The following is a 12514-nucleotide window of genomic DNA, read 5'->3' on the forward strand; positions in this document are numbered from 1 at the left end:
CTTAGTGTTGTTGGAGCTCTCATTTCCAGTCAAATTGCCCAGTTTTCCTCCATATCCCTTCATTTGCACAAGGGGAGGTGATCCCATTCCAACCCTCTGTCCCAGTGTTCCAAATCTAAACACCACTTACCTCTCGTGGCAGTTTGCAGGTAATTCTGAGATTATTTCTGCTACAAATTAAGAGGCTTAAATTTGTGCAGCACAAAAATAAACACTCTTCTACTTTTTGCTGATCATTTTATTTGCTTGGTGAACCCAGTATTTGAAGTAATGGTGCTGCTTCATCACAATATGAAGTGGGAGCAACCCATCCTGCTGGCAGAGTGCTGAGGGAGTGTGAGCCCTTATTGCTGTGGGGAACACAAGTAAAAATTAACTTCCAGGCAGGAAGGCAACTGAGACATTCTAAAAACATGGTGGCTTCCTCTCTTTGAAAATTTGCACTAATAGATTAACCAAATGCACATTTCACTTTCTAAACCTCCATGAATTTTAGTACCATTTGTTTCTTTTCCAAAAGGGGAAAAGAAACTGGTTTCATTGCTCATATTGATACCAGTTTCCACTTCCAAACTTTTCAGGAAGAGTTGTAGTTGAAGGAAGCCCTTTTGTGCTCTTTGATAATGACCAAAGTTTCTAAGATTATTGATGTAATTATTTTTCCCCCTGAACCTTGGTGAGCAGCATATCCAGGGCACTGAAACTTTCTTTCTGTGTCCTTTTCCAGCTATGCTGTGACAGTGCAGGAATCTTATGCTCACCCCTTTGATCAGATCTATTACACACGATGCACAGACATCCTCAACTGGTTCAAGTGCACCAGACACAGGTAAGAGCTGATCCCCAGAAACTCAGACATTGGAGAGTCATTTTGCCCCTTTTTATCTCCTCACATCCCTCTTATTTATCCAAATGTTTGTGGTACTCTACTCCATATGTACAGAAAGATGGGGTTCAGTGCAGGGTGTTTAGAATTCCAGAGAGATTTGTGCATGAAATTTGGGTGAAATCAGTGGTAGTCAGTCCCTCCTGGGGCCACCCAGGAGTATTTCTCCTTGCCACTGGCCCTGCCAAGGGATTGGAAGTGTTTATCACCTGACCAAACTCTCTTTTCCAAGTGGTCAGTGCTTGTCCAGGTTTATGGGGGGAATTTCACTGCACCTCCTAAACTGTGAAGGATCAGGCATTTGAGGATTAGTGGTAATTAAAAAGGGATCCACATCTGAAATCCTGCACCCAAATCTGCACTGAAAATCAGCTAAAATGAGGATGGATCCATTTCTAGCACTGGCTGAAGAATGATACCAAAGAGTTATTTTTTTCTGAGGCTGCAGGATATCAGTGTTACATCCATTCTGGTTCCAAAGTATCCTGATAAACATGCACTAATATTTCTAGGGAGTTTTGGAAGCCAGTTGGTCTCTTAACTTTCATGCATTCAGTTGCAAATGGGCTCTTCAGCACCTTCCCACTGACTTTGGGGTTGGAGCTTCTGTGTTACAGTGTTTAGAACTGAACAAGGCTGCAGAACTTTCTGGGGCATTGTGTAGATTGGAATGCAGCAGAGTGAATTCCATCAGTTTATCTAACACGGGGGACAATAGGCTTTGTTCAATTTAGGTAATTTCCATAAACTAACAGGAGCAAAGCTGTTTTGAAATGTTTGCTGTAAATTTTGCAGTTTAAATATAACTTTTGTAATGCAGGATCACTGCTAATGCTGTGAATCAGCGTGGAAAAGCTACAGAATGCTTCACACCTTTTAATTCCTGGGGACTGCAGCATTGTGGGGAGGAAAAGGAGCTTTAAATACTGAACTAGGACTATAATGTCACTTTACAAGGCCCGAGTTCCTTGGAAGGGTTGGCAAGCAGGAACAAATCACTTGGGGTTAACTTGCCAAGGTGTGTCCTGAGAGCAGTTCCCACCGTGGTGATTTTGTTGTAGCAGCTGCCACAGTGGTCTCTGCTGGAGATCCCGTTCATTCCATCGATGAGAGCTGACCTGGCTGATGTGCAGAAATAAATCATTTATTCTCCAAGAAGCTCCTTGCCCTTGCAGTAGGACTGGGGAAATGTTTTAAGGAAGCAGCAGCCCTAGGAAGGGCTCCAGTGACTGAGTGTCACGAGCCCCGTGTTCATAACACAAGTTATATTTCAAGTTTCCAAACAAGCATCGATTCCTTTCTTTATCGTGGCTTTTAATATCAAAAACCTTGGCGCGTTAAAAAATAATTATCGAATGCTCTCCTTACCATAATTTAACACAAATATCATTGTGAGGGGAGGCATCGATTTGCAGTGGTGTCAGATGGCTTTGTGTCCTGTGATTTAGGATCAGTTACAAAACCGCCTATCGGAGGGGGCTGAGGACGATGTACCGGCGGAGATCCCAGTGCTGCCCGGGCTACTACGAGAGCGGAGACTACTGCATCCGTACGTACAGAGAGCCTGGGGGCACAGCCACGGGCACCTGGGGGGCTGGGGGCAAATTGAGGGGGTATTGCTGCCATCCTGGCCTGCAGCAGCAACAGTGTGGCAGCAGGAGCAGGGAGGTGATTCTGCCCCTGGACTCCGTGCTGGTGAGGCCACCCCTGGAGTGCTGTGCCCAGTTGTGGGCCCTCAGCTCAGGAAGGGCATGGAGGGGCTGGAGCAGGTCCAAAGGGCAACAGAGTTGGTGAAGGGACTGGAGCACAAGTCCTATGAGAGGCTGAGGGAGCTGGGGGGGCTCAACCTGGAGAGGAGGAGGCTCAGGGGAGACCTCATCACTCTACAACTCCTTGACAGGAGGTTGGAACCAAGTGGGGGTCAGTCTCTGCTCCCAGGAACCAGCAATAGGACACAAGGGCATGGTCTTGAGATGTGCCAGGGCAGGTTTAAGTTGGACATCAGGAAGAAATTGTTTACAGAGAGAGTGATCAGCCATTGGAATGGGCTGCCCAGGGAGATGTTGGAGTCACTGTCCCTGGAGGTGTTTAAGGACAGAATGGATGAGGCATCAGTGCCATGGACTGGGTGACAAGGTGGGGTTGGGTCAAAGGTTGGACTTGATGACCTCAGAGGTCTTTTCCAGCCCAGTTGATTCTGTGACTCTGTTAGGGGCTGATTTTCAGACCCTCCGGGTCCCCCTGGTTTCAGTCAGAATTGCAGATCCCCAACGTTCCAGGTCATCTCAGGTACATGCATTTGAAGTGCCTCAGTAAGATTTTGCTGAAATCATTGGGGAGGGAGTTAATGAAGTTCCTCAGTGCTTTCCTGAACCTGAGCTTGCTTTGGGGAGTAATTAATGCAAGCATTCACTAATGTTAAATTAGGGGAACTGAGAACACTGAGGAATAAACCATGGCACAGTTTAAGCAGCAGCAGGGTAAAGTTTCTGCCTCTTACCTTTGAAACTTCTTACCCAGGTAAGAACAGTTAAAATCTCACTGGTTTTCCATGGTTCCTGTCAATAATTTAACTTTTTAAAGCTTCTCAAACCTCTGAAGATCTTTGTCCCAACTACCCTGTGTGAGTTAAATAAAAAGCTCTGGAGTGTGTTAGGCCAGTTCGAGGGAGACAAAAATCCAAATGGACCTTTCAGCAATTAGTCTGTTAGTTAAAAATGTCACATGTTTTCAGTATTGCAGCTTTCTGAGTGTTCTGCATGTGCCACACTTTGCTTAAAAAGAGAGTGGAGCTGGGATTTCTTGTCCAGATCTTGTGTTGTGGGATTATAACACAAGAAAAACACAAAGGGGTTCTGATCAGCATCAGAATCCAATTTTTATTGGCAGATTAAGAATGCCATGGAATAATTTAAATATGAAAATGATACAACTATCCAGCTATGTTTAAATATCTTGACCTTGTGCTTTGCAGCTGCTTCTTTCTATATCCGTTGATGTTTTTATCTGAGTTCCTGTGTTGGATTTACATTGTAATATATGAGCAGCTCAAAAACATGGATGGACCCTGATCTCATTTTAAATGACCTTTATGCCAAACAGTTACATTAAAGGGGCTTTGGACTGTGAAAAATCACCAGCCTTTTGAGATAAGGCACTGGAATTATTTTACAGAAAGAGTAATAATTTGCTCTTTTGAAGTGCAAAGTGCTGTTACTCAAGTCCTGAAAAACATCTGTAGTAACCCATTGTCTTTGGTGAAATCCTCCCTGTGTTAAGTGTGTACTTACCTCTAAATTCTTAGGTGTCAATACCATTTCAGCAGTTGTTCCACGTACTTTTATTAATAACAGTCTAGAATTCCGTGACTCAGAATCCTGTCTGGCACAGAGCATATTTATTATGACTTTTCTCTCTGCCATCTATTGATTTCTATTTTTTTTTTTTATTTTTTAATTGCCATACTACTTGCAACAATAAATCACTGCAGAGGTTTGTTACTTGAGGATTCTGATTATTTGAGGGCATTAATGTTTATTTTAAAGTAGTTTTTTTTTTTACTGTTGGTATTAATACTCAATGTTCTGCTGCTGCCAGGTAAATTTTGTCTTTCTGTGGTGGAGAAAGAGCAGCAGACACCAAAGTTTTGCTAATGCAGAGCAGGCAGGAGGTATCTGGGCAGAGCAGGAGCTTCATGTTTGACACAGAGCAGATAATAGTGACATTTTCTCTGCTGTTTACATGTGCACCACTCGGGGCCTTGTGTTTCATTATCTGCATGGTCAGCACAGCACAATTCCTGCCCCAGGGACATCCTCTATCTCTCCTGCCTGCAGATGGGAGCAGCAAGTGCAGCTGAGGGAGAAATGGTGTCAGGGGAGAAGTTCTCCATCGTGATGGATCCCAGAGATTTGGTCTCATTGTTTTGATACCACAGAGCAAAAAAAACTCACCCAAACCAAACAGAAAACCTCCTTGAAACTCTCTGACCCCACAAGCAACAGTTTGGAGGCACAGCAATATTTAGCTGATGGGATCCTTTTTGTGTCACCCCATTTGTTTGGAACACACAGAGCCCTGATCCCATTTGTTTTGTTTTGTTTTGTTTTGCCACAATACATTCCTGTGCCAACAAGCAAATTCTCTCATTCATCATTCTTTGCAGTCTGCACTGAATTCCATTTTCATTCCTGGAGGCACCTCCCTGCTTTTGCCTTTTTCCTTCCCTTTCCCAATTCTTTTCTTTACTCCGGTATTTTCTGCTGTTTCCTTGTTCTCCCATCCCACGTTCCTCCAGACACATTCAGTGCTGCTCCTTTACTTCCAGAGGAGTCAGGACACAGAATTGCACTTTGCTGTGCTGTCCCTGGCAGGAAGGGAGGGAAGGGAAGCTCCAGCCCTGCAGAGGAGGTTCTCCCCATCAGGCAGCCCTTTAAAATCTCTTCCATTAGCAACCTCGGAAGCCACGACAACATGGGGAGGAGGGAAACATCCTGCAGTGAGCCTGATGATCAAAAGAAAGTTTGATTAAAAAACAGTGTGTAGATTAAAGGCTAATTGGTTCTTCTTTCATTAATAGCAGTCTTTATTTCTTGCAAAAGTTAAATAGCTTTGTAATTAACAGTGACATGTTTAGACTAGAGAAGGCTGAGTTTAAATCTCTATTAATGACTGTTTCTTGGGTGTTAAAGCAGGAGTGAAGGCTTTCAGCTACTGTTTTGATCTTTTCCCTTCTCATTTACTCATTTTTAAAGGAATGTCAGATATATGGCTTTATCTTTGTCCTCCTGTTGGGACTTACCAAATGGATTAGGTCTAATAAAATCTATGCTCAGCTCTAAATAACCAAGTTGACCCAGAGCTTCTTTCTCTGCCACTTCTCTGCTGTCTCCTTTGCCTTTTTGAGATCTGTGTATTCTGCTGCCCCATAAAATGTGGAATTCAGGCCCAAAGTCCAATAATTTCAGTTGGCCAGCCCTTTAGCACTGAGGCTAAACAGTTTTGGGGCATGAAATCGTGCCTCCAAAGGGCTTGGAATATTTTTGAGTTGCAATGGTATTGAAAAAAACCCCACCTGAAAAATGCTGCAAATGCACATCTGCATTTTCCCCCTCCCCTGATCTCTTAGAAAAGGTTGTTGCCACAGTGGGAGCTTTGCAAAACGATTCCCCTTCTCTGAATGTTCTTAGACTTGACAGAGCTTTTCCCTGAGCTGTCCCTGCAAACAAACAGCCCAGTGTGGGCAGTAAATCAGAGCAGGGATGATTTACTGTACTTTGTATGCTAAGGTAAGCTTTTGGCAGAGCAAATGCATAAACTGCAGAAAATCTTTTTTTAAACAACCACAGGGTTCAAGTGCCCTTCAAGGTTTTTCGTAAGGATGTTTTAAAATTATATTGCCTAGATTAGTATCTGTGGTAGATAAAACATCTCTGAATACTGTGCTGCTCAGAAAAAAAAAAAAAGGAATATTCCATGGCTTTTCCATGCTTTTTACCCTGTGAGGAGATGGTAATTGAATAGTTGCCTTTAAGAATATGTCAGGTGGAAAGATGCCCTGTGTGCTAAGTGGAGGCATCTTTGTCTGAGAGACCAAAGCTTTGTTCAGTCTGTCCATTTTCATCTTATTCTTGCACAACAGATTTGTACAGAAGGGATGTTTCTTCTGGACAACAAAGGGTCAGAGACCTGAGCATCAGCTGGGGCTGCAAACAGCAGCTCCTGACAGCTGACCTGGGGCAGAAAAACCCAGCCACAAAACACAAACTTGGGCTATTTGAGCTTTTAAGTGGTTTTTTTTCACTCTCCTACCTTACACTCTTTTTCTAATGTCTAAATCTATGCAATGTGACAGGATGCAATAATGACAGGATTAGTGATTTAACAATCTGATTTGCTGCCATTTGTCTGTCATTCAAACCTGCCAAAATCCAGTAGAGTTATGGATTGACCATTTCATGGTTCTTTCCTCTCTTGGCCAAGTTGTTATTGATCTCAGACTGTTTCTCAGCACTCAGCTTTCCACATCACAGTTACCACAAGCACCAGCAGGGCCCCTTGACTTTGACAAATCCTTCTGCAGAGGTTGGTCCCACTGGTTGAATCTGTGTGTCACCCACAGAGGTGTTTCACTCAGGCCAGGGGTTGGGGGCATTATTATGTGTGTATATATTAATTATGTTTGGATTTATTAATTATGTTTGTATATATTTATTATGTTTGGATATATTTATTTTCCCATTTTTTAGGCTCACCTTTAATGAATTTCAAAACCAAATGAGGAATGTGCTTTTAGTAGCTGACTGGAGGGAATTATGCAAATCTGGGACCGGATTGTTTTCAGGATTTTAAATAATGTTTCCTAAATTCTGTAATTCCAATAGCCATGCCAACTTCCCAGCGTGATGGATCCTTTTATAGTGCAGCCATATGAACATTCCTACCTCAGGACTGCACTCCCATTTACAGGGCTGTGTGTCTAGTGGAGTTTTTGCAGTCTTTGACAAGGCTGCCTTATTGGAGCCATATGGCTGGATTGTTAAACATCTGTACCATAGGAGTAACAATTCCAGAGCTTCCTGCCATCTGGATGAATTACAGTCCCTGCAATTCCATGCATATGCTGCAGCACCACACCGACCCCAGCCGAGTGTGCTCCTGATGGAAGGAAAAATAATGGCTCCTGTGATCAGTGCAAAACTTGTACACTCCTAGAAAACGTTGAATCAGGGGCTGCAACTTCCTGAATATTCATAATGTTTGTCCATGTGTCAGATTTGTTGGTTATTTTCACTTTATAAGGCAGCAGCTCATTAATATTTTAGAAGGAATGTTGTCCCCCTGCACTTCTCGCCTCAGTTTTGAATTCCTCGTGGTGAGCCTTCCTGGAACTTGAAAATACATTGTTTGAAAGCTGCTGGACTTTGGAAATACATTTTTCTTATCTTTATAGACACATTAAAGCTGGTGCTGGTGCTTTCTGTGAGAGCCTCACTGTTCCATTATTCAAGTACAGAGTTCTGTACATCAATAATGCAACCTAAAATGAAGGGAAATGCTAGAGCAGGACACAGATACTTCCTATCAGGGGACATCCTTTTTCTCTGTCTGATTTGGGATGTATGAGAGCAGGAAAATGGTGTGGAAGGCCATTCTTCCTATAGTTATTAATTATAGAATCAAAATGCCAGCTTTGAAATGTCTCCTTTTCTGTGTCCCGGAGATGACTCCATACATCTTTTCCCAGTGAAGAACATAGGGAAAATTATTTGGATCCCGTGTTCCAATGGGAAACTGAGCAGGAACAGGCTTTTTCTTGCTCATGCTGAGCATTTTGGAAGGCAGGTGTGTGTGGGCAGGGAGAGGGGGACCCTCTGAAAAGCAGGTCAGTTCATTTTGTGGCACAAAGTGAAGCCACCGGGTGAATATTCAGCCTAAAGATACTGCAGAGACCTCTTTGATGGGAAGGTGAAGCAGCCAGTTCTCATCTCCCATCCCTCATTCTATATTTGCAGTGTCTGGGTGCTGATGGATTTCCAAAGATGCTGGTGAGGAGTAGGAATGAAATAAGGGAAGGACTCCTGGAAGCAGGTGCAGGAGAAGGAGGAGAAACAAAATATTCGTAGAAAGGAATGAAAATAGCACAAAGTCAAAAAGGAGGGTATGCTGAAGCTTTGTAATGTCTCAGGGGGCTTAATAAATATCAGAGGAAAAATTATGCAGGCATTATAGTTGGAAAAAGATTTAGACTGTTCCTAGTGTAGCACAAAAAAGCTTTTCTGGCTGCTTTGGGCGGGGTCAGTTGGATCAGTATAAAAGCACACTGGGAATGTAGACACAGAAGGAGGCCCTGGATCCAGAGTACTCACAGTATTCCTGCTAATGGCCTGGATGGCTGGAAGCTCCAGCAGGATCAGAGAAAAAGGCCCAAGAACCGTAGGTGTCACTCATTGCTGAATTCAAGGAGAGCCATGCAAGGTTCGGTCCACTCACTTGCACACTTCTGGCAAAGTCAGGCCGGGCCCAGCTGCTCTGAGTCAGATCCACCAGGTTTGCCTGGGCATCTTCAGTCACTTCATCCTCACTTCCACATCTCCTTTGGTGTCCCAGTGCCCTTTCCAGCCCTCCTGCTGCTGGGATGCTCCTCAGGGTGGTTCCTGCCCTGATCTCCTGTGGCCTGGAGGGCACTGGTGCTGTTCCATGATGGCTTTGGGGCTCAGTCCTTCTCATCTGCTGGGATCCCCTGCCTGGTGAAAGCAAGGCCCTGTGCATCCCACAGAAGACTGGTTTTGAGGACATAGACAGGCCATTTGCCATTTGTACAATTATGAAAACACGAAATTCCACAAGATCTTTCCCTCCAAAAGAGTTTTAGTCCATGAGTAGTCCAGGCACGTGGTGAGCTGGGTTAACTTATTGAATCCATAGGGGCAGAAAGAAGACAGGTGTGTGAAATTAAACGTTTAAAATTGAAGTGAGAATCACAGAATGGTTTGGGTTGGAAGGGACCTTAAAGATCAGCTTGTTCCAACCCCCAAATCGCTTTCTTAACCACTCCTTTACATCCCTCTCCCATTGATAGATTTATTTCTCTTGTGCTCTAAAGTTTTAAAGCCCAGAAGAAAATGAGACAGAGCTGGAGAGAGGAAAAGAAGTTACTTAAATCGAGATGGCCTTTAGAAAGAGCTTCTGATGTACATACAAAATCTGAGACAGCATCTTTTTCTGCTTCTTTTCTGTGTTCCTCTGGCTGGGTGTTCCCCTCCCCAGTTCACACGTTTGCTCTGGGTGTCTGGGAGGGTTCCATTATGAGGCAGGTTCCTTCTTGGCTGGAAAAAAAGAGCTACTGCAACCTGTGCCAGGTGTAAGCTCCAGTCACCCCCTTCCTCATTTCTAGGCATCTTACAGGTTGAAAATGTGAATAAAGATGGATCAGAATCACCCCCAGAACATCTGAAGTGCCTGCAGCAGAATGATGGCACAGCACAGGGCGTGGGTTAACCCTAGTGCTTGCTCACTCACAGACCCACACTCCTGTTCCCTTTACCTGCTGGGATGGGAGAGGAGGAAAGGAGTGTAAAAGAAGGAAAACTTGTGGATCAAGGTGAAAAAAGATGTGAGTGAGCACGAGGAGCAGAGAAAGCCTTGATGATGTGCACACACTGCTCAGCAGGAGCTGGAATACCGGGAAAATGAACTCCAGCCCAGGCCATCCAGCCACGCTGCAGTTAATAAAACACTCATCAATATGATCCTCATGAAATCTCCTGATGGGTTTTTTTTTGTCTTTCCACCTCTTAGTTTCAGTGGTGGCAGGGGAGTGCTTGGGAAGCTGGAGCGAGCCACTCTTTGCAAATGTTTTTCCCTCGGTTCCGAGCCTTGGAAAGGCTGAGCCGGTGCTGGCAGGAGCTGGCAGGGCTGGCTGGGGGTTTGTGGGCCTTGCTCTGCCCCCTCAGCTCTCACAGCCATTTATAGCACGGCTCTGGATGCCCAAAATCCGTCAACCTGTGCAGGCAGGAGGAGGCTCTTGGCTACCTGGGTGCAGTTACTTCCAGCTCAGCTGCTCCCCAGCTCCTCCGGCGCGGGAATGAGAGTGGCTGGAAGCCTTTGGCAGGTGGAATTTGGCCCAAAGTGTTCAGTGCTTTCAGCATCTTCCTGTGCAGAATGTACATTTCTTTTCTGGGAACTTTTGGAACGCTTGTCTGTAATTATCCCATCCTTTTAGCACTCCCTCTCCTAACAATACTGATGGAATTCACACTGGGAATGCCACGTGAGCCTGATGTACGAAATACCATTCCAGGCACGTGGTGTGATCCTGTGCAGGGCCAGGAGTTGGACTCCAACAATCCCTGTGGTTCCCTTCCAGATTCTGTGATTCCATGATTCTGTTAAACCATTGTGTTTATTGATGCTGGTTTCTCAAATGCTGGGTGATACCTGGGAGTGGCTTTACTGGCTGGGAATTTAGAGAGGTTGTCATTCCCTTTGTTCCAAATTAACTTGGTTTTGTGTGGCATGTACTCCATGTCTCGTGGTAGGATAAATTATTCCATGGATTTCCAATTGCTTGTGCAGCTGCATCCATTTCTGAGGAAGATGTGAGAGCCTATAAAAATCAGCCAGTTACTCTGTGGCTTAATGCAAACAGACAGGACCTGTTAGGAAAGAAGTCCTGAAAATTCGTAGAAAGCAATCACATGTTAAAATATAAAGTACTTACAACTCTGAAGCATAAATCATTTACAGCAAAGTGTAAAAATATTAAGATGTCAAATTGTGCAGCAGATCACTGTGGGACTTCAGAAAAGAAGCAACTTCTTCCTATTGAACCTGACCTCTCACCTTGGCTGAGAACTGTGGATACAAACCATTTTTAAGGAGTGTTCACACCCCAGCAATAGTAAATGATCTGCAGACTGAGCTCACAGAATCCCAAAGGTTTGGGTTGGAATGGACCTTAAAGCCCATCCCATCCCACCCCCTGCCATGGGCAGGGACACCTTCCACCAGCCCAGGTTGCTCCAAGCCCCATCCAGCCTGGCCTTGGACACTTCCAGGGATGGGGCAGCCACAGCTTCTCTGGGCAACCTGTGCCAGGGCCTCCCCACCCTCCCAGGAAAGGATTCCTTCCCAATATCCCACCTATCCCTGCCCTCTGGCACACTGAGCTGTGCTTTCCTGTGGATGTCCCAACTCCTGGAGCTTTACATGGCAAAGCACCTTCCTGAGCCATTGGCAGGAGTCACTTCAGTGGAGTGGGAGACAGGGAAGGGAATCTGCAGGAAATCTTCATAGGGCAAGGGTCAAAAAGAGCATGAGAGGGTAAAATGGGTGGTAGGACTGAACTGAAGATTCCCAGAGTGCCCCCCATGGAAATGTCGTGTTTGCAGAAGTCAGTGGGTACATCAGTGCTTGTTGTGGTTCCCTGATTGTTCTCAGTGACAGAAGGTGATGTGGGCTGGAAAAGCATCTGTTAACACTTCATTCTCAGGGTCAGAGCTCTCCTAACCAGCCATGGATCCTTCCTTTAGAACCTGTTTATCCAGGCATTCCTTTTTTTCTCTCTGTTACAGGATTATAGCTTTCCACTTCAGATTTGGGTATTCTTGCACATAGTTTCCATTTTAATAAAGGGTTTTTAAGGCTCCCCAGGGAAATTTTTCATGCAGCTTCAGTCCATTGCAGATTTGATCACAAAACATTTTTGAATAATTTATCTTAAGCTCAGTATTTCTAACATAGGTTTCGCTTTTGGAAGCCTCACTTTCTCTGATGCAGTAAGTCAAGAGGTATTTTCAATCTATTTAATCCCAAAGCTTTCCTTCTTTTTATCAAGATTTTTTCCTTTCTGAATACTACAATTTACTTTTCTCACTGTAATGCCCTGAAATCCATGTGCAAAACCACTAGAAAATGGCCTTACTTGGAAAAGCTTACACTGTAAGTATGTAAATTGAGTCAAATAAGGAGATTTTCTCTGATTAAAAGCAAAAAACCATATATGGAACATGTTATAAGGAGGCTTGCAAAGAAATTAAACCCAGTGTTCAGTGTAGCCCTTGGGATTTGCTGTCACACACCTGCATTCCCAGGTGTCATGTTTTAGGAAACACCCAATTTAAATAG

General features: G+C 44.3%; 1 protein-coding gene across 6 annotated transcripts in view; it reads left to right on the forward strand.

The window, feature by feature from the left end:
* Positions 1–12514, forward strand: part of MEGF11 (multiple EGF like domains 11) — a 194225-nt gene that overhangs the window by 3639 nt on the left and 178072 nt on the right. For all 6 annotated transcript variants that reach the window (XR_001920257.1, XR_001920258.1, XM_018069598.1 and 3 more), the window contains exons 3-4: positions 728–829; positions 2335–2435. Coding sequence is in view for 4 of the 6 variants with exons in the window: in XM_018069598.1 (XP_017925087.1) it covers positions 728–829; positions 2335–2435 (203 nt within the window). In the remaining 2 variants the exon portion in view is untranslated. The remainder of the gene's footprint in view (positions 1–727; positions 830–2334; positions 2436–12514) is intronic.

The sequence above is a fragment of the Manacus vitellinus genome, unplaced genomic scaffold (assembly GCF_001715985.3).
Source record: "Manacus vitellinus isolate BGI_N305 unplaced genomic scaffold, ASM171598v3 scaffold_16_pilon, whole genome shotgun sequence".
NCBI classification, from domain to species: Eukaryota; Metazoa; Chordata; class Aves; order Passeriformes; family Pipridae; genus Manacus; species Manacus vitellinus.